This window comes from Brachyistius frenatus, unplaced genomic scaffold (genome assembly GCF_029030835.1).
Source record: "Brachyistius frenatus isolate BFR_SWC_R1_liver_20210118 unplaced genomic scaffold, ASM2903083v1 Contig_12, whole genome shotgun sequence".
NCBI classification, from domain to species: Eukaryota; Metazoa; Chordata; class Actinopteri; family Embiotocidae; genus Brachyistius; species Brachyistius frenatus.
The window spans coordinates 169585-191687 of NW_027210611.1; the positions used below are offsets into that span (position 1 = coordinate 169585).

The window sequence follows — 22103 nt, forward strand, 5'->3', positions numbered from 1 at the left end:
TGGTCGGGTGACGTCACAGAGATCTCTGCCGGACTTTTTACCCCTTCAAATATCAAAGGAAATTTCTGAGTCCAACCAAAAAGGTGTCAAGTGATGGGAGGACGTAATGAGAACTTACTCTAAAGTAGAAGAACAGAAGTATTAGGAGCAAAATGTAAAGAAACAAAAAGTAACACTACGATTATAGACACTCTTTTTTTTCAGTGTATTAGTATATTATTGTTGTGGAGCAAATAAGTGGTACTCCAGCAGTTCAGTTGGGGGACTTTCAAGAGACAGATTAAAAAAAAAAAAAAAAAAATAGTCAAAATCACAGCAGCAGGTTCTGAGATATGCTGACTTTTAATCTATAAAATGGTCGAGCTCCATTAAATGCTGCTCCTACATTTACCCACAATCACTTCTGATACGCACGCTGAACGCCCAAGACGATTCTCTTAATTCGTCCGGTCTGACCTTCAGATCCCGTCAGTTGATTTGCTGTGTGGACGCGAGTTGTTTTGTCCAGACCCGAGCAGCCAGTACTGACGCAACTGTGGCACCGACATCATTTTCAGACGACACGGGAGCCGTTGCTCGGAGCATTTAACTCACTTTTCATCTTGATCAAAGACGTGTCAGTTGTTTTCTGCAACTCGTGCCACTACGTCACTCTCACCCGGCGTTGGGGAAGCTGTGGCTAAGCTGGTAAAGCGGGTTGCCCGATCATCGAAAGGTTAGGCGGTTTGATCCCCAGTTCCTCCAGTGCACGTGCCCAAGTGTCCCTTGGCAATACACTGGACCCCAAGTTGCTCCCGATGGCGTACCACCGGTGTGCGAATGTATTCCTGGTGGGTGAGCACCTTGCACGGCAGATCAGCCTCATCAGTGTGTGTATGTAAAAGTTAGTGCTTTGAGAACGCTAAGGAGATAAAGCGCTATACGAGTGTAGGCCATTTACTGTTTTTCGCAGGTAGCTGGCAGTGTAGCAAGAGGATGTAGTCATTGTTAATTACACAGATGACGAAGTGTTTCTCTAACCGAGGGAAACGGCTGGTACCGAGCTCAACGTCGTTCATAGAAATAGAATTTTAGGTTTAGTACTTTAGGTGACTCTATACGGCCCTATAGGAGCTCCACCAATGCAGAGCTCGTAGTGGCTCGGTCGGACTGAAGTAAAGTGGAAAGGTTGCAGGTAAACGATACGATCTTCCCCATTGTTTGGTTTTCCCTCAACCTACGCCGGACCTACGCGGCACCCTCGATCTCCGCTTCCAGCACGGAACACGCTCTGGAAACGGAATTTTTTTTCTGGTCGAAACGCTGTCAGGGGTCTGAAACTGGCTTTGTTTCGTGTTCATTTCCGTCACCGGTCAAATCGAGAGCACGCGTTAAATCGTCGGCGGTCTTCTTTAACGCTGCAGCTGGTCGAGGCGAGGCTTTGTCAAGTTGTTTTGTCTGCGAGGTTAAGAGGTTACTATATAGTTCTCAAATTAAAGTAGTGAAAACGACAGCATTTGCCTACGCAGAAGTATCATGCGTCACAAAACGTATGCATTTGATGTAAAATACAAGTATCTTTAAAAAGTACTTGAAACTATAGCGTGGCACTTTTACAGATTAATGGACGTCGGTTACATTTAGACCAAAAGAGTTCACGCAGTGCCGATTAAGCCGCCACGTCAATCTCTCCGCATTTCACCGTGTACAAAGTTTTGAATCTGCTGTCTGGTGTAATATTCCAAACCCCAATTCTGATAATGAAATGAAGTCGTATTGTAGAGGTTTTGCCACCAAACACAGTTTATCCACCTTCTTTTTTTTTTTTTACCTACAGATGCATCAGTAGCAACAAAGCGACCCACATTGAAGCCTACCATGTACATACAAGGTTGCAGCGTTTTTGTAACGAACTCTCATTGCGGGAGGGAAACGTTCCATACTGCAGGTTTAAATGTCGTAACCAGAGGGAATAAACTTACTTTTGTTTGATTTGAAGAGGGGGGGGGAAGAAAAGTTTCAACGTGACATTTTGTTGATTGAAGAGCGGAGTCAGTTCAGCTAAAGAGAAACTAGCCGGTAGGTCAAAGGGATCGATGTTTTGCTGAGGAGCACTTAAGGAAAGCTCATTTGCACCACTTCCCATTACTTTCTGGAGAGTCTTCACACATCGCGCAGCGAAAGCTTGAAAGGTTTTTTTTTGCTACGGCAGGGTAACGATCCGAGCGCGTGCTTAGAAATAGGTTCTTCCTTTTCATGAGAACGAATTAGTGGGTTTCATTTCCCGTTCGTAGATATAAAGAAACAATTACTAATTTAACCTTTTAAATATATTCACCAAAGGTCACAGGATGAGCTTTTACTTCCTGAATGGTCATGAGTGTCTTCCCGAGAATAAACCCTGTGGTTTTGCATGTTCCAATTCAAACATCAATCATTTGTGTGGCCAAAAAAACAAAAACATGTTGGCTCAAGCTGTCAATACACACGAGGGTAAGCGTCATAACTATATATAGAATATATGCAGCAGATTATCAGGAAAATGGTGCGATGCAATAACTCGTTTTCAATTTTGTAATTAAACTGTCACAGTTAGGAGGGATTTACATTTAATTATATTATAAATCCTGATACGTGAATACATTTACGTCTTCTTTAACACCTGCCAGTGAATAATGTTCATTTCTACATGTCTTAATAGGATCTCTGTAAAATGGGTTTTTTTTTTTGCTCTGTTGTGCGACCGGGTGAATGAATGTGAATCCACTGAATCTTGCACAGTCGTGTTTTTTCTGAATGGTTCAGACACGGGTGTGAACAGCCCACACATCAGACCGTTTTATTATTTCATACTGCAATAAAAAAAAAAGTATGACTCCAGTAGATCAATTTTCATATATTAGAATACAGATGCAGAATTGAAAGTTTATTCTTTTAACAGCCTAGTATTTTACAAGAAATAGATAACTACTTGGAACTTTTGAACATGTCCTTAAAACAGGACATAAGTGGGCACGAATCCTTGGGCTCTACTTTGCCGTCATTATCCACGAACACCCAGCCGAAAACGAGGGAGAGGGAAAGAGAAGGGTGGATTGAAGAGGGGAAAACTTTTAAATAAATAAAACAAAAACAATGGATATAATCTCTCAAACCTTACCCATACTACCCCATCCATATATCCGCACATTAAAAAAAAAAAAAAAAAAAAATCGTATACAATGAAAGCCAAATTGGAAATCTGTTGTTACCGTGAGTTCGAACAAGATGACATGATTATGGATCGAGCTGCTGATGCCGGAGAGACATCGACACTTCTGCAGACTTTCTCCAGACAGTTGGGTTCACTGCTCACTTGGCGGCTTCAATGGTTCGCTCGCCAGTTTGCTCCAGCGCATTTCTCCTGAAGGTTTTAGTCGGAGTCCATGTCCGTTTGCAACATTAAAACCCACCCGACTTTGGAGATCACGGTTTGTTCACTACTTGGAATTTATGAGAAATAACTGGAGGACGCTTGATAAATGGGAAACTGCGAAATAAAGGTGAAAGTTGTGGAAGAAGTCGGGGCCAGTGGTTTAGGAAAAACAGCTGCTGTTCAAACTGGATACAGTCAGTGGGGTTTGCTTGGCTGCAGTCCCTTAAAGGTCCTCCAAAGTCTCAATCTCGCCCATATTCAATCTCTCAGATGACGCATTCACAGAAAAACCTGAAAATGGAATAAACGGGGAGATAGATCCAATTAGCGCGCCGGATATAAAAAGCAGATTTTCCAGATTAAGGAGATGGCGGTTTGCTCTCACCTAAAAGGCTCGGGTCTGCCCGGACCATCTTCTGCTTCTTTTTCTTCTTCCCTGAGGTGACGGTCTCGAAGCGCTGCTGCTGGCCACTTGTATGGTTGGACTGGTAGAGTGATGAAGACACAGTTCCCCCCCATACAGAGTCCTTGGGAAGAGGAAAAATGTGGACTTGAAAGACTGAATCGACCGCTGGATAAAAAGCTGCTACGTGAAGTTCTGGTTCTTGACATAAGCAGTAATATTTTCTCTTAGTCTGACTCAATGTATTGACAATACATTTGAATGAAAATGGTGGTAATTAAAACTGCAAGCAGTGATATGCGGGCCCTCGCATGCTGCACGTCAGAGAGCCAGTGGGTCAGAGGTGTATGTGGCCGCAGGGTTAACCACGCCGGATGCATGTGCAAAGTTTTGTGAGGTTTCAAGCATCCTTTGACTTTAAACACGAACTTCCTGTGTCACAGCGAGACATGAAACTTTGCTGCGAGACCCTGCCGATGCCCTTTCACAAAAAAGCAAGGGTTTCTCTACATCATCCTCGATGTATTAAGGCTATGCTGACCCGATTTGATGTTGACGGAAGCATGTGAAAGTGTGAAATATGTCTTGTCGCCAGCAGGGGCTGCTATTACTATGACCGAATATTACCATACAGGGCGGGACTTTTATCAAAGATGTAATGTTCGAAGGAATATGTACAAAGAAGTTACAGCAACTCAAAATGGCCGCCACGCCACAGGCAGAGAGAGCTAATATTAATGTTTCACAAAATGTTTTTTTTCCAAACTGTTTAAAGCTCTGTGATTTTTCTTAAATATGCAGAGAGTACATTTCTGGTATGATTAAATAGAAATGGCAGCATTCAGTTTCTTAAAATATGCATTATATATGTTTAAAGTAACACTGACGGATACGCAACGTGTTTTCCGAGAAAACCGCCCTGCCATATTATTGTAAGAATAAACCGTGTTTACATACAAACAATATTTTCAATTTGGGGAAAGTTTTCTCAGCGTTCTATGTGTTTAATGAATAAAAGATCAAATGTTGACAGTTCATGCAAGTTCTGATGGAGGCACTGCTGCCTTCAAATGTTTCAGTGTAGACACAAGGAGCGGACAATATGGACACAATCCTCTACGACGGTGGCTGATTTCATGTTGTACACTGCAATGTGTTTTGGCTTCTATAAACACGATAAAAAAATACAGAACATCGTTTTAAAAAGAAAAGAAAAAAAAGTACAACACTTGGGTCTCATAAGCAACAAAATCACATCAAGAAATAAGGAATTAGCTTTGCTGTGGCATCTTTTGGGTCCGATCCAAAAGTGCGACGCAAGAAACGTTCCCACCAGAAATGTAAATAACAGCAGCAGCCGTGCAGCGTGACGGCATCGGCCGCGTCACACACACGCCGCGCCCTGATTGAGCCGAAGAGGCCAGGCAGAAAATCCCCAGAGCAAAAGCTATTTTCGGGGGAGTGAAATGGACAAGAATGTTTCTCATTTCGATCACATTACGAGACTTGTGTGGGTCTGCAGGGCAGAAAAGGGACCGAGACGTTTGGTATTCATATGCTGAGCCTTCAAATAACCGTCATCACTTCAGTCTCACGGAGTCACTCACCTGCTGCTGCTGCTGCTGCTGCTGCTGCTGCTTGAGGCCTTGCTGTTGGTTCTGAGGTGCCGGTTTCTGTTGGTTAGCGTTCTGTTTGGCACGACGTTCCAGGAACTGCTTGGCAAAGTCCTTGGCCTCAGGAGTGTCCCCCAGGTAGGCCCTGACATAGTCATGCACCTCGTATGGAGAGTCCACTTCCTTCAGGAAGGATGCGAACGTAGGAACTGGCAGAAGGACAGATCGAGAATATTTGTGAGGACCCATCAATGGCTTTGGGTGGAGTGACTGTTCCAACTTATTTATAAAGACTTACCATCCAGGTTGTTGGCTGTGTTGAGGGTGTGCAGAATTTGCTCACACCATTGCATGAAGGTGTCCTGCTGGCTCTTATTGACCCCTTGAAACAACTTTAGCAGCTTCTCCTCCTCTTCTACCTTCTTATTGGCTCGCCCACTCAAAGAGTTACTTTACGTGCACAGTCCGATGGAGGAGGAAGACAAAAGGAGCCGTTAAGCTCAGTGTATTGCTCATATCCTTCATACGGAAAGGCATGCTTCTCCTCAGAGGCTGTGACTAAGACATTTTTCTATTTTGGCTTTCTAAATAAATACCTGAGGTTGGCGTTGCCCTTGTTGTTCTTCTGCGTGTTGCCTTTCTTGGTGATGGGGGGTTGCTGGACGGCCTCCTTCACAGCCTCGTCCCAGAAGCCCATGTTTGAGTTGTGGGTGTCACCCCAGATACTGCTGGACTCTGAACCCCAATTAGTGCAGGTGCTGGTGTTTACAGACCCCCACACCGAGTTACTCAGAGATGTCTGTGAAGAGAGCGAGGCACCGTTAGATTCATCTGCCCATTACTTTCATGACCAATAGGTTGTTTGATCTATAACGTTTCAGGAAATGGTGAAAGAATAGAACATGATGTCACATAATTTTTTTTTAAAGCAGCACATCCTGCAATGCAATTGCAAGCTGCAATGACTGACTCGTTATCAAAATAGTTGTCAAATTGATCTGCTAATCGTTTCAACCCAACGTCTTCTGCTAAAGCTCATATGATGTACTTAGAATTAAAGGAGTAAAGTGAAAATTCCAGCGGCAGATTTGTCGAGTTAAAATTTGAAGAATGAGAGAAATGCTGAGTCACAACTATTCTGTAATTTCGTCAAGCAACTACAAACGACATAAAAACCCAATTTGCATACAAATACTGATTTTCTAATGTTGAAATTTTGCTTGTCGTGCTGCCTCCACTAAAATTCAACATGCAACTTTTATCCTGTTTAATCCAACGAGAAACGCGTTATCGTCACTTCTAGAACGTACAGTTCTGTTTTGAGGGCGGGTCTGTTGGGTGACGACGGGGTTCGTCTGCGGTTGCTGCTGGTCCTTCCGCTGTTTCATCTGCTGGGCTTCCTCCCTCTGAATCTCCAGCAGAGACTTGGTAGCGGCTGGCTGATTGGCCACGCTACCCCAACCCGACAGCTTGGCGTGGGGCTGCTGAGCCTGTTGCAGGGCCTGCTGCTGTTGTAGCTTCAGGAGCTCTTGCTGTTGACGTCGCTGCTGTGAGGGTGAGAAATATATTAGTACACATAATAACAAGCATTTATTTCAATAATTCCAAGAAATAGTCCGAATTTGGTACTTAAATAATACCCCGAGAGAAGTTAATTGCTGGTAATTGAGGAACCAAACAAAACCGAGGGGACTTGAAGATCAGCTGATCGCCGTCTTACCTCCTCCCGCGCCTGTCGCTCTCGCTCCTCTTCCAGTTTCTGGATCTCGGCCAATGACAGGGCGTTCTGAGTCTGGTTTAAAGTGTTGGTTGACTGCTGGCCCCACTTCGAAGAGGATGGAAGCTGCGGAGCAGGGCGACATGTTTAAATCGACGCTTCGTCTCGGTTTTTGTGGCGCCTTGTTTTCGATGACCAATCTCCGGTGCGCTCACCTTCATTTGTGCGAGCTGCTGCTGCTGCTGCTGCTGCTGCAGTCTCCGGAGGGCCTCCTGCTGTTGTTGTCTCTGTCTCTGCAGCTCCTGCTGCCGTTGGGCCTCCTGCTCTCTCCGTTTCTGCTCCTCCTGTTGTTGAGCTACAGCAGCTGCCGCTGCAGCGGCCTCTTCCTCTGCTCGCTTCTCCTCCTCGCGCCTCCTCAGGACCTCGAGTTCCTCGTGCTTTCTGCGCTCCTCTTCCTGGTGACGTAGACAAAACGGCATTTAGCGAGACACTTGTAAAAAAAAAAACGCAAAAGTATGACGTCTTTTAGTTCGCTTACCTGTTTGCGGAGGAACTCTTCCCGTTTCTTTCTCTCCTCCTCTTCCCTCCGCCGCTCCTCTAATCTTCGGAGAGCCTCCTCCTGTGCCAGTCTTTCCTCTTCCTCTTTTTGCCTGCGCTGTGCCTCCTCTTGCTCTCTCTGCCGTCTCAGTGCCTCCTCCTAGAGATACAACACTGCATCAGTCTCCGAGCCATCAAATCAAAGGGACCCTCGGTGGGACAGTAGCGTGAAGGCTTTAAGTGCGTCAAACTGTTATTGTTAAAATGATGGACCTGTTTTTGCCGCGCCAGCGCCTCTTCTTCCAGGCGCTTCCGTTCTTCCTCCTGTCGAGCTCTCAGAGCCTCCTCCAAACGTTTTCTCTCCTCTTCCTCCCGTTTGACTCTCATTTCTGCCTCGCGCCTCTCCAACTCAAGCTGTGCAGAAATATGAGGTCTAATTCAGACTTTTATTGTAATCAGTTTTATCTTACACAACTGTTGATCAATTAGGAGGCAATTCCTTGTGGCTGTTTTAGCCAAAAAACAACAACAACAAAAAAAGCCTTCAAACACAAGATGAAGAAATACTGTTTACCTTTGCAGACTTCGACTTCTCGAACTGCTGCATCTGTTCGATAGTTGGAGCCTGTGCCATGGACTCTATAGGTAAATCCCATACACTGCTGCCGTCCCACACTGCTGACATTGATAGAATATGATGCATTACAGCTGCTGTAACGCAATACAGACTTTTTCAATATCCAACACTGCAGGGTATTCTAGTTAGAAACTCACTGCTTGGAGGAACTTGTTGGAGGTTTGGTGTGCAGGAAGCCTGAGAGGTCGGGTTCTGCATTTCCCACACAGAACCAGAGTCTGGTACAGACATAGATCGGGTGACAGGAGGTAGGGGGCTCTCGGATGCTCTACAACAACATAGGCAAATAAACATGAAAAAATGCGATGCCTCCTTGATGACACCGACGGGTAAGATTTCTTAACACTCAAGCTCTTAAAAGTCAACGTCGTTAAACGCAGATTTAGAGAGGTAGGGCGGTACGGACATGTGCAATAGAGTGAGCGTTATTGACCTGATCTTTAGAGCCTGATATTGCTGTTGAAGCAGGTTGATCTGCTGTTGGTGCTGCTGCTGCTGTTGAAGAGGAGCTGAGCTGAGAGCAGCAGCTTTCTGCTGGGCGAGGGCCTGAGCATACTGCTGCCTGCAGGGGGGGGAGGGACGGGGGAGACAGGTGGATGAGGAAAATGAAGCAGGACGGGATACAAGGGAAGCAAACATGTGAATGGATGTCAGTGGATTCATTATTTACACTGAGTGTTGGGCAATTCAATCCCATCCCACTTGTTGAAGAGTTAAAACTAGAAGTGGGGAGGGTCATTTCGGTTCTAAGGTAAAGAATACCTCCAGAACTCATCACAGTTGCAGCTCCCGCAGGCATCACAGCGTACAAATGTCTATTAGGATATTTGAACCCGAAAGTGGAAAGCTACCAATTTTACACACCAAAGTTTGTTTACAGGCTTTGAGGAGTAAAGCTACTTATGCCAAAAGAGCAGTGGGAATCTGTGACTCCAGAGGGAGCTGTGTCATGTCTGTGGATCTGAGCACTAACATACCTTAGGAGGTATTGATATTGGAGCTGCTGTAACTGGTAGAGGTTGAGAGCTGTGAGCTCCTGTTGCCTTTTCAACCTCTCTTGATCGCCCTCCCTCTGCAACACATTAAAAAGACAAGAGTCAGAATAAATCATTAAAGCCAAACAAACATCGCAACCGCTAAATGAAAACCTTACTCCAAATCCACAAAGTCAGAGAGACGAGAAACTTCAAGTGCCCCCCGTCTCAATGCAAATTCTGCTGGATGTTTGACTTTGACTGCAGTGGTGGTTGACACGAAAAGGCTGGATTGAAAATCATCTACTAAAAGTGGAAAGCTTCTCTGAGCTCACCAAAAACTTAAAAGTGAATACCTGGGAACACGACAACTAATTTGGAAACACTTCTTGGTCCAATTGACATTGTAAACTTGAAGCCTGCATTGCACTGACAATGAAAAGGGACTTTCAGTGATGCAGGAGACATTTTATATCCAAAGGTTGAAGTTCACATTTGTAGATGCTGATTTTTCTTAATGAAGAGGTGTTCATTATTTTTAAACCAGTAATTGAGCTTTTTGATCGAAAAACCACAGCGGACAAAAATATTTCCTCCAATACAGCTCACTGGTAAAACGAGTGGAGTATTGCGCCACCTGCAGGTCATTGGCTAGTAATGATTTACAAAGCAAACCATGGATATGGGGAATCAAATTGAGCACATTTTGCACCATCTGTACCTGTAGCGGTGGAGGTGCAGGGCCCGGCGTGAACGGTACCCTCCCCCAAATCTTCATAATGTCTCCTAGAGGCTGAAATACTTCATCACATCCTCTTTTGACTAACAGAGACATTGTGAAGTAACCCGCCTGAAACCACTCGGCCATCTCCTGGTTGCTGAATGGACCTAAAAGAGCACAAGACAAGAGGAGGAAATTTATGGGTTTGTTTTCAAGAAAAACTTTTCACTGTTCAAGTTGCATTTCCAGCACAGACAACCTGCTCCAGCCTCACCCTGTATCTCCCCCTGGGGATCTTTGTAAAACCATTTGAGAGCTGCTTCATGGGTGAGCGGCAGGCCTGCAGGTTTGGGCTTCTCTGAAGTCTTTGCTGCAAGTCTGTCATCATCCACCCCACTGTCCTGCAGGTACGCTACCATCTTCTCTGCCTCCTGGGTAAGAATTTTAAAAGACATGAAGTCAACACAACCTAACGTGACAAGGCTGCCTCTTCTCTGCTGACAAGTCAACGGCCACAGGAACAAAAAAAAAAATCAACAGGCTGTTGGGCTTTACTGGACAAAATTGTGGTCGAAAACTTGTTTTATGATCATTGATGGGAGATTAAAAGAGAAGTCACATCTCAATATTAACACTACCCTGTTAGATGTTATGACTTCTGGTGGAATTTTAGTTGAGGACAGCAGCCCTACTGACACATTTTCATGCTAAAAGCCTCCAAACTTACTTGCTCAAAGTGTTTTAGTCCCTCGTCTTCATCAGTGTCGTGTGGCACAGGGATGGGCCTGCCAATAGGTGCCATTATACTTGAAGAGAAGGATAAAGGATTGTTCATCGCCACAGGAACTTCTATGGGCTTTTGTGGTAGTAGCTGGACAATGGGTGACGGAGCAGATACTTCTGCGTGGAACAGTATGAGATAAAGCAGATATTAAGTTTTACGGTAGACAGAACTATCTGGCAAAAAAAAATATATTTTTTTTTTATTTACAGTAAAACTGAAGGCACGCAACCCACCTGCGAGGGTAGTGGAAATGTGGGACATGGGAAGGGACTCCAGCATGCTATTAGACATGGGGACGTGCAGGGGGATTTTGCATGGCTCTGGGAGGAGCTCCCGGGGGGGCTGCCGCTCAGCTGGTCTCTCAGCTTCTTCTGTTCTGCTGAGCTGATTTGTGGACAAAGACTGGGCAGCAGCCTGGAGGTCCGAGACTGGAGGAGCAACAGGTGGACCGTCCTCTGATGCTCTGGCCAACTCTGAAATAAACAATTATGTCATGAGATTGCATCATAACCAAATCATTTTGCTTTCGGTTATTTTTTTATTTTTTTATTTAGTCATCTTGTGGTCGCCAGCATCTGAAAACAAATCCATTGTGTCCGTTTGTGTCCTTGCAACAATGACACAATACAACTTTTCCCAGACAAACAATATTTTTGTCCTTAGATATCAGTAACCAAGAAATAGAAATTTTCTAAAAACGGAGGTGAGAAAATTAATCAAACCAATGCCATGATGTTGCTTATTAGGGGTCAACCGATTATCGGCGTCAATATTTTAGCATTTTTACAATTATCAGTATCTGTATTTTTTTTTTTTATTCAATCGCCGATAAAATGAATGAATTCAAAATACGCTGCTTTGGCTCCGATGCAGCGTCTCTCTCAAGTCTCTAGTCACCACTGTTGTGTGGAGCAATGTCCCACCCACAGCTTTATCTGATCGGTTACACCTCATGAGTAACGGTCAGAAAAACGCAGAGAACTTCTCTGCCACAGAAGGCGCTCGCTTCGCTTCTGTCTCAGAGAAGTTCTCAGCAGCTCATAGGACCGTTTCCAAAAAAGGTCAGACAGGGGACACGGCAGAAGTCATTAAAAAACAACAACAACAACAACAAAAACCACCACAGTCCTCGACGCTGACGTTGCATAAACACCGCAATCATGTCATATTTGCTTGCTCTGTTTCCAGAGTTTATAAAAGTTTGTCTAACGCCGCAGCGACTCGTTATCCCGTGTTTCTCCCACCACTGTGTGGGGAGAAGCAGCCCGGCCGATGGGACCTCCTGCGCCACCAGAACAGAACAACATATTATGTTATTTACCGAGTCCCTGTGCTCCCGCTTCATTTCGGCGCAGTCTGAGAGTCGCGCGTGCCTTTTTCTGTCACTGAAAGTCGCGCTAATTTCTGTGCTGCTGCTCTTGTTTCGCTCTCCGTGTATCATGAAGGAGAGCAGAGCAGAACAGACGAGGAAGAACACAGAGGCGACGCAGGTGAATGTTACCGGAGTTGATAACAACTACACTCCTGTGTGTTTTACTGACTGTAAAAAAAAAAAAAAAAAAAAAAAAAAAAGCGCAATAAAAGCCCAAAGTTAAGCTGTCAATGAACAAACCCCAAAATCATGTTAAAATCATGCGTCAAACATTCTGCTGGTGCGTCGATAACGGACTTCTTTGTTTTTACAATAAATACCCCACATTGCGGTATGCTTTGTAATAAGATTACATAGTGGCAGCATTCATTAATTTAAAGTCATTTGAATTAAGTTTTGTGTTAGGATATATGTCAAAATTTTGACGGAAAGATTTTCATTTTTACTGCAACTGTATATCGGTTCCAAATATTGGTTTATTGGTCTGCTTGATTACCAATAATCGCTATCGGCCTTGAAAAAGCCATATTGGTTGACCTCTATTGTGTATATCTCACAATTGTGACCATGATGTAGAAAGAGGCCTAAGGAAATTCAACCAAGAGAGAAACAGGACGTAAGCCCTGTAAACTGGTCCAAAATGTAGAAATCCTATTCTTGCACAAAGATCATTTGACTATATATCCAGGCCAGAAACCAATACATCAGGACTCAGTGATGATGTGACTGACCTTTTCTGTCAGCTTCTCTTTTGGCCTGTGCTTCTGTTTCTTTGGTCTCCTTGGGCCAACCGTCTTCCTCTTCCAGGCCCTCTTCACACTCTTCCAAGGGTTTGAAGTCGATCTCTGCCTCCTCCAGAATAGGCTCCTTGGAAGCTTTCTGTAACAGAAGAACGAACACAATCAAAGAACTTGAGCATTTTCCTTTGTAAATGGACGATCACCAAGTGGATAAATAATTTCTTCCGTAATAGTGGGAGAGTATATTGGTGTTCATGTAAACTCCACTACCTTGAGGGACAGAAAGGCTCCTGACGAGTCGAAGGTGCCTGCCTCCTCTTCTGCGTCCTCCAGACACCACTCCGGCAGGCTGTCCCTCTCGTCCTCCAGGCTGCCGCTGCCTGACCGCGGCCTCCTGTAGCCACGCTCGTCTTCTCTGGCATCAAATGGGAACCGCCGACGTTGATCTGGGAGTTCCCGCCACCCTGCTGACCGAGGCGCATCTGGGAAGAATAGCTAGAATTGTAAAACTATTATTCTCATAATATAGGAGAACTTAATCAAGGCCTTGGTTGCTGGGGAAACCTCCCATGATGCAATGAGCGCCTCTTCTCTCCTTCACTCTCCATGCATTTATATACCACCATTGCATCTCACTATCTTTATGCCATCACCCTTTCATAGTTTTGTTTATTGTTGCTTTATGCAGTTCGCCTAGCTCCTGTAGTTTTGCACTTATCTAAGTATCTCCGTCTTTGAAGCCACACTTTCTGGACTACAGTAACTGGTTCCAATAGCAGCCTATATTCTCCCCTCACCCCAACCGGTCGAGGCAAGTGAATGCCAACCTCTTAGCCTGGCTCTGTTGGAGGTTTTCTTCCTGTTAAAAGAGAGTTCTCTAGCTGTTGCTCATGTGGGAATTGTTGAATTCTTGGGTTCCTCTCTTGAATGCTGTGAGGTGCTACTCTAGGGACTTTACTATGTTAAGTTCCTTGAGATGTCTTGTGTTCTGATTTGGCACTGTATAAATACAAGTGAATTAAATCGATGCAGAAAATGTTGTCCACCAGGAGTAAACAAAAAGCGTCTATATATCATAACACACGATGTTCAAGAAGATGTGCAGGTCAAAAGCCCAGGAAGGTAAATAAAGGAGTCGCCAATGAAAATGCACCTTTTTCTGAAAAAGGCCGCAAAACAAAGCAGTACACCACAAATACATTTATCTTAGATAAATGTATCTGGTCAGTGCAGTGCCCACCTGGGCTCGGGGGACACCACCGGTCACTGTCCCGTCGAGAACCCGACAGGCGCCAGCCCCCCTCATCATCCTCACCATTCTGATCATCACGAGAAGTACGCCAGTTCTCACTCTCAGAGCGCGTGAAGTCGTGCTTCCTCGGTAGTCCTGTTCCAACGTCCTCATAGTTGCTTCGGACTGCAAAACGTAGTGTGCAGGGTGGGGGAGGGTAAAGAGGGAGCAATTAGGATTTTTATTCATAGTGAAACAATTGACATTGACAAACTCATTTAATGCAGTGAATTGATACACAAGACTGTAATTTGCGTCATTTACGTCTACTCAAGAAATCCCAACTTTCAATAGGTCAATTATTACATGTTTTACAAAGCACACTTACTGTGATTGATCTGAAAATGTCCTGGAACAGCTTCTGCTATGTTCATAAAGAGCAGAAAGTAGGTAAGCCAGTGTATTCAGACAATACGTTATGTCAACAAAATGTAGCACCAACCTGGGTCTTTTCGACCTGGCTTTTCAAACCTTCTATCTCCCCTGGTGAGAAAAACAGACATCAAGTCAGAAGTCAAGATGCTTTACAACAAAAACTCATAAACATCTGCATATGGTCAGACAAAAGGCTATTTTAATACCTTTCTTCCCAGCTTTGGGAACGATGCATTTCCCTCCCTCCACGACCAAAACCTTCCACGTCATCAAAACTTCTTTGGTAAAACCCTCCATCTCCTCTTCCCCGCCCTGAAAACAATCACAAGTTGATACGATCTAAAATAACCGCGTGAGATTCAGTTGGTGATTCCCATGTGCCGGCTTCTAAGTACGAACTTGCCTTGGGATTAATATATTCTTTACCAATAACACACACACAAACATATAACTGAATGACCATCATCGGTTTCTCACATGTGCTGAATCATGATGCTGTGCTCTCCTTTTCACCCAGAGGACAATAAGCAGGTGCTTGTGGGTATTAATTGAATCTGTCCTCTCCATGACTCACAGACAATATCATTCAAAGACAATGCAGTCTGGTATGCTGCACTTTTTTTTATCATCTGGGTATATAGCAATATTGTGCACGACTGTCAACATCTTGATTTCTTGCATCTGCGACTTCTTCTGATCCTGAATAAAGCCCTCTTCATGACATGACTCTCGATGCCATGAAGCTCGATGCACAACTCAAGTGTCTGACATGACGAATGTGGCGAACAACACAGTTCATTGGAGACGCGCAGAAGTCGGTATATATAACTTAAGAGATGTCTCTGATTAAATTTGAACTCTTCTCAGTCTGGTCCCTACATCTGAGCATGTGAACAACAGAGAACAGGACATTAAGTGGTGAAGAACATTCTCAGAACTGCAACTCTAAACTGTAATAGAAGGTTTCTGATTTTAGGATAATTTGCCGTGGCTAATAATTGGTAACAACCCTGAAAAGTCAGGTCTGACTCTGTGGTGACAAACAGAAGGACACTATTCTTCAGCAACAAGAGTTCATTTCAAGCAACAAGAGTTCATTTCTGTACCAAGACAGTGAACACAACACATGGGCCCACGATAAGTGCATGAGCTCTAAAAGTTTAACGTTGACAAACGGTTTAATACTGTATATTTTTGGGGGTGGGGGTCTTGAATGTGTCTGCGCAAATGGAACTCTGTGTTCAGAGAGGGTTTATCACATTTAAGGCACATATAATCTGAGTTCAAGCAGCTGAGGATAAAGTATGCCGAGTAAGCACAACACCTCTAGAGTGCTAATATTACACCCCTTGTCTCAAACCGTGGGCAAATTGCTGGGCTCTTCAAAGGCATCTTAAGTATCTGCAGTTGTTGTGATTCTTCTGAGCTGTTCCGCAAACACAGAACAGCTGAGGCTAAAACAAATGCTCATTTTCAAAATGAAATTCACCACATTGACTGCACAGCAAAACCTTGCTCCTGCAGCCGGTTTGTTCTTGCAATGATAAAACGAAACGTGACACATTCTTGTATGTTTTTAGGTAAATTCTTACCTCTCCCCCTTGAGGTACTTCGGCCTCTTGGTGCCCCTACTATCGGTCCGCCTCCTCTCCCTGTCAGCCGAAGTACAGCTGCACTGTTTACAGACATGGAAAAATTTCTCTGCAAATACAAACAGGGGGAGGGGAGCAAGGGGGACAAACAGCCAGCTCTCAGCTCTCATCTTTGCACCTGCTCTGTATTTGATAGCCCAGTTAGCAAAATTCCTGTACATTCCAAGAAATGACAGTAAGGCGCCATCTGGCCCGAGACCAATATGACATTTATTCAATTCATTTTGGTCCGGTTGATAAGTCAGAGAGTTTCTGATCTTATCATTTAACACCACGACAGTGTCTTGGGTTCTTTCAAGTCCTCCTACCTGTTCTTCCTCTGTAAAAGACACAAGTGCCAGAGGTGGCAACGGCTCTTCCTGCAATATGGGCAGGAACTCTTTATCATGTAGGTCTATAGGGATCTGGGGCGAGAGAAAGAAACAATCACCGGCTTCACTGTTAAGGCTTTGGAAGACCGTGTTATAACACAGAGGGAAATGAGAATCTCATCTCAGCACTAACATCATTCGTATGTAAATCACATCGACCACGTGCAGACATTATAAACCCACCCACCTTGTTATCCTTTACATAAAGTGCTAACATTTCTTCTCTCCCATAGCGATAGTCTGCGAGTTTGTATTTTGGCAATACAGGTGACAGGGGTGGAGAGGCCACAGCGTTGCTGCTTCCTCCTCCACCACCGCCACTGCTGCTGCCGCCGCCACCGCCGCCGCCGCCACCTCCGGACAGGGCACGCAGCCTGCGGAGAGAGAGAGAGGCACACCGTAGTAATAGCAGAACGGACAGCAGATAACACTGAAGCGGAAGTGGTGGAACTGGCAGGTCTGAACATGTATGGAAAAGCTGCACTAGGCACAAAAAAGAAAAGCAGTTTCACAACCTAAAGAAAAAAAGAAGAAAATCACTTCCCCTCACACTAATCATTAATTAATGCCAGGTCAATTACCATTCTGGTCCAAAGTTAAGTGTCTGGGTTTCGGCCATTCTTCCTTGAAGTTCTACAAATTTGAAAAGGGAGGAAAAAGATTAGTACCACACATTTCTACAAGCAACCACAAACAAAATCCATCATTTGCAGTTACGTGTCCTTTTTTTGCTTATCAAACATTTACTCTAAAGATTAGCAGTCTGCGATTTAACTTTCAGATTAATGTGATTCAACCATTAGCCGTATTATTTTACCTCCCTAAAAACATGTTTCTGCATGTTTTGACTAGAAAAATAAGATTATACTATTACTAAAAAATTGTGCAACGTCAGTGCTGTCCTGCACCTTCGAAAATTCACCTGTATATATCAGAGGGGAACATACTTCTTGTTTATTATTACTTTATGCTGAATCAATCATCTTAAAACAGATTTGAAATAGGTTCACAAATATACTAACAATGTCAACAGCTTGTGTAAATGTTCAATCTGCCATGTCATAAGGATGCTCGGTAGTGTTTGGAAAAATATTTAAGGTTTCGTTCCTGGCTTTTATGTATTCCAGCTCCTCAAGACATACAGCCCATCCCACCAGCACTCAAACAGTCTACAGTTTCAATCTGCTAAAGCTATTTTAGGAAGTCTCCCAGCCTGCAAGGAGGGCATGTCATTTACATGGAATTGACAACGGATGTGGCCTTTACTTCCAATAAATAGGGTGCAAAAAAAACCAACAACAACAACCATGTTATGACGACAAGATTAGTTTGTTTGCGTGAACGTATCCCCTGCCAAAACTCCCCACCCCTCAATACTTCAAGCTTTTTTTTTTTAAATTATTATTATTATTATGCATTCATTAGGCTTCTTTAAATATCTGGCACAAAAGGCGACAGTGGGATCACAATACCACTGACCATATGGGAGACTGGATAAGCCACGTGTGAGTTGCTGGTAAAGCAATAAATACAGCAACTGGTGTGGAGTTGGCGACATTTATAGCAACTCTCCCGCACGTTTTATAAACGGACCCGTGTTAACATACAGCGACACCTCTGACATGCTCAGTTTACATCACGTTATGAATTAAAAAAAAAACATGTTTAACGTGTTAAAAGCTTGCCACATGCCCAAAAAGATATCCACGGCAACATTACGTCTATAAGCCGGTTTAAGTCCGATTTCTTGACGAGCAGGAAGTAGCTCGGGTGGGCAGAGGAAATGTCCATTACATTCATGTCCATTACTATAAGTCCATTACTATAAGTCCATTACTATAAGTCCATTACATTCATGTGAAGTTGTCGGGATTGTTACCTTTTGAGTAAAACGCTGCTGAGTCCACCGTTAAACGCGAACGTGTCGTTAACGTGAGCTGACGTTAACGTAACCCAACATCAACCACTCCGGCCCATCCTGATGCTTTTATTTATTTAATTTTTTTTTTTTTTACATCAAACTAAATATTAAATTAGTAACGTTGCTGAATATTGTCGAAGTCGTCTCGCTACGATCGTTAACTCGGGAAGGTGAAGCAGCAAATCAAATCTCGTCTTGCCAGTACTGCGTTGGCTAACGCAGCGAGCTAACCAGTCAGTTAAACACTTACTATGCGAACCCTTCACTGGACATTAGTCTCTGACATTACTCTACATACTCCCTGTCGGATAAAAACAAAACAAAAGTTGGCAGTAGAGTTGTAGTTGTGCTGAAAGATGACAGCAGAGTTGTAGTTAAAAGTGCCACTCCGGTGCATGCTGGTGCCACACCAGCACGACGATAGCCGCCTAGCGCGCTACCTAGCAGCGTTGTCTTTCTCCAACGTAACTAACCCGCCATTCTTACACACGCCGTTGGGAGACGCACGTCGACACGTTATTTAAGTTCACCGCAAGAGAACACGGGTTTCGTCATATATCCTACAAAAAAACATTTAAAATCACGAACTCCCCGACGCGAGGTAATCCCTCTCCCCCCCCCCCCAAACACTTTGGTAGCTACCACGCTAAACGGGACAGCTGCCTCGGCTACACGCGGCCTTCCCCCCCCCGAGCAGCCCGGATCCACCACGACGTTTCCTGGTCAACCCGCGCCGCACTTCACACGCTCGGACGCGCGCACGCGAGACACTGGAGCCCGGTGCTGCGAGGCCAAGTAAACATGGTGCTTTAAACAGCAGCACCGGGGCGTCAGAATATGCCCCGGTGACATGGCACTTCACTTAAATGTGCGGTTTTTTTTTTTCTTTTTTTCTTTTTTCTTTCTTCCTCGCTAGTGTATTAAACTCTGGCTGTCTTACCTCTGCTTGTTCTGACAGCACAGGGTTTGTATGCGGATTGTGTGGCTCTCTCTCTGCTCTCTCTCTCTCTCTCTCTCTCTTCGTTTTCCACAAGATGGCTGAGTGTGGGTCACATGACAGCAGATATAAACCCGTACGCCGTGGAAAGATTTTGCTGACTGGTACGTATTGGCAAAACAATGGTGAATGATACCACAGGACACCCAGACACGTCAACCGCATTAAATACGTTTAGATATTACTTTGGATTGGTTTTTTTGCACACCAACCCTCCCCCCCCCCCCCCCCCCCCGGTGCATTCACTCATAAACAGTGGTTGGATGTAACTAAGTACATTTACTCAAATACTGTAGGCCTACTCAAGTAAAAAAAAACAACATTTGGTATTTGCACTTTACTTGAGTATTTCCATTTCATGTAACTTTATATTACTCGACTACATCTCAGAGGTAAAAATGATTTTTTTTTTTTTTTTTTACTCCACTGCATTTATCCGACAGTTTCAGTTCGCCTACTTTTAAGATTACCGTTTATATATATATTCTCTCTGTTCAGGGAAAAACATGTATCTTCAAATTTGGTGATCTAGAATTTGCATTTTTCTGACAAACTTAAGGGCTTGTATGTGGAGAGAAATCTGTTATTTAAGCTAAATAAACTGCTTTAAAAACCCACTTGGATTTTCAGGGAAATGCATTGTTTTTCTGAAATCGATGTGATGTTATGATAATCTAATGGAATATGATAAACGAACCAACAGTATGTAAAGTAGTTAAAATAAGCACAGCCTTAAATAACTACAGCAATAAAAAGCCCTGTAATTCAATAGTAATATAAATCCAAAAACGTCATATGTTACTGACAGGGAGCAGTCATTGTAGTGTGTACATATTATCCTTTACTACTATATATATATATATATATATATATATATATATATATATATATATATATATATATATATATATATATATATATATATAATATATAACATTTAAAAAAAAAATTATTTCCCTTGTGGGATTAATAAAGTATCTATCTATCTATCTATCTATCTATCTATCTATCTATCTATCTATCTATCTATCTATCTATCTATCTATCTATCTATCTATCTATCTATCTATATGTTTGGGGGACTGTCTGAACTTGAATTGAGTTATTATATTTCTGTCAACTTTCACTTTTCCTTCTAATACTGAAGCATTTTACTTTGTTATTACTGTTACTAGAATTGGAAGAAATTTGATAGCCTGGTAATACAGACTCCACACAAGCAGGTCTGGTGAGTTGAGCATATTGTGACAACATCTGATAAAGTCTAAAGTCTAAAGAATAAAATCTAACATCATGATAACTGAACAGCATTAATCATAAATTTCACTAGCAGTTCAGCTCAGTTCAGTTCAGAGTTCAGCAAGTGTTCGCGTTATTTTAAAACAATAAACTTCATATTTCTTAAAATTCTGACTGCTTGCTGTTTTTAGTTAAAAAAAAAACACCAACTTTTACTATCATTATTTTACTTTAAGATTAAAAAAAATACTTTTGATACTTACGTTTGGCCATTGCAGCGACTGTGAATGGACAGCTACTCGTTAGCACCTTCCATCAAATAGAACAGGCCTTCCTCATCGACATTAAGCCATCTCATAAGGGGACATACTGGTGGAGGGCCCCAGGCCCCTATAGTGGCTCCACAGCACCCAATGAACTCACTGCCAGTAGCATTATTTTGCCACAAACAAATCTTATTAACCAATTAATTTAACAAACGTTTTGCAATTGGAAAGTAGTACAATTAAACAAAGAAGCAATGTTAGTTGGTGGACCAACAATTTAGCTAATAAGATATCGCTTTTTCAATCACATGTAAATGTTGCATCGTCAATCTATTTGCAGTAACCACATGACTGAGTCCTATGTATAGTTGCACTTTACGTTTTGTGATACTTTACACGACTCGGACGGATTCAGCTGGCTCGTTGGTCTAGGGGTATGATTCTCGCTTAGGGTGCGAGAGGTCCCGGGTTCAAATCCCGGACGAGCCCTGAGTTGGTTTTTTTTTTTTGCTGCTTCAATGCTTGTCCTACATCATTGGTAAATATCCGGGTTGTAAACTTCTGTCTGTTCGGCATTGTTTAATAGGTTTTTCTTTAATACAAAGTTAAAGCAACACGCACTGGTACATTAGACGTGATCAGCTCAAAGTACAGTGACTTTAGCGGTAGGACACAATTATGACTTGTGGAAAACAGTTATTAACTTTGTATTTCACGAGAAGTTGAATTAGAGTCAATAGATGACAGATGAAATGCCGGTATGATCTATGGAGTCAGAGGGTTTGTGGAGCCAACCCCTGCTGGCCCTCAGTGGTACTGCACTTTATTTGTATTGCCCTCACTTTTCAGTCCCACTTTCAAATACAGTTTATGGTATGAACGCACCCTGGACGTATCATTTCTGATTCAGGTTGTGAACTATAAACTCTATTGTTCAGACATTCATTTGATTCCATTTTTGTACGTGTCTATGTGCTTATTTAGTTGTATATTTACCCAATGTTTTTGTTATTTGCATACAGAAGTGAGATCCGATCACAAGTGGTCACTGGTGATGCTCGATAAGTGCAGGTGATCATAATGCCAGGTGTGAATAAAC

General features: G+C 43.3%; 1 protein-coding gene and 1 non-coding gene across 10 annotated transcripts; one reads left to right on the plus strand and one right to left on the minus strand.

The window, feature by feature from the left end:
* Positions 1-2795: 2795 nt before the first annotated feature.
* Positions 2796-19540, minus strand: gigyf2 (GRB10 interacting GYF protein 2). Of its 9 annotated transcripts, none has more exons than XM_069691968.1 (29): positions 19443-19540; positions 17163-17214; positions 16769-16955; positions 16519-16614; positions 16151-16259; positions 14765-14870; positions 14626-14666; positions 14512-14547; positions 14133-14309; positions 13163-13374; positions 12884-13031; positions 11014-11253; positions 10724-10896; positions 10271-10427; positions 9997-10163; positions 9279-9373; positions 8735-8863; positions 8439-8569; positions 8239-8342; positions 7938-8078; positions 7666-7824; positions 7343-7582; positions 7131-7253; positions 6721-6957; positions 6007-6209; positions 5709-5860; positions 5405-5619; positions 3780-3921; positions 2796-3685 (listed from the first exon to the last, which is right to left on the minus strand). In XM_069691968.1, exons 2-29 carry the CDS (start codon positions 17198-17200, stop codon positions 3618-3620), a joined length of 4026 nt encoding a protein of 1341 aa, XP_069548069.1. In that variant the 5' UTR covers positions 17201-17214; positions 19443-19540; the 3' UTR covers positions 2796-3617. The 9 variants fall into 9 exon arrangements, with proteins under 9 accessions (XP_069548069.1, XP_069548075.1, XP_069548073.1 ...); XM_069691974.1 differs by having other exon boundaries at positions 8239-8339; positions 14512-14544; positions 18461-19524; XM_069691972.1 differs by having other exon boundaries at positions 14512-14544; positions 18461-19524.
* Positions 19541-21421: 1881 nt separating this feature from the next.
* On the plus strand, positions 21422-21493 carry trnap-agg (transfer RNA proline (anticodon AGG)). The gene has a single exon. It is a non-coding gene; the product is annotated as a tRNA-Pro (tRNA).
* Positions 21494-22103: the final 610 nt, after the last annotated feature.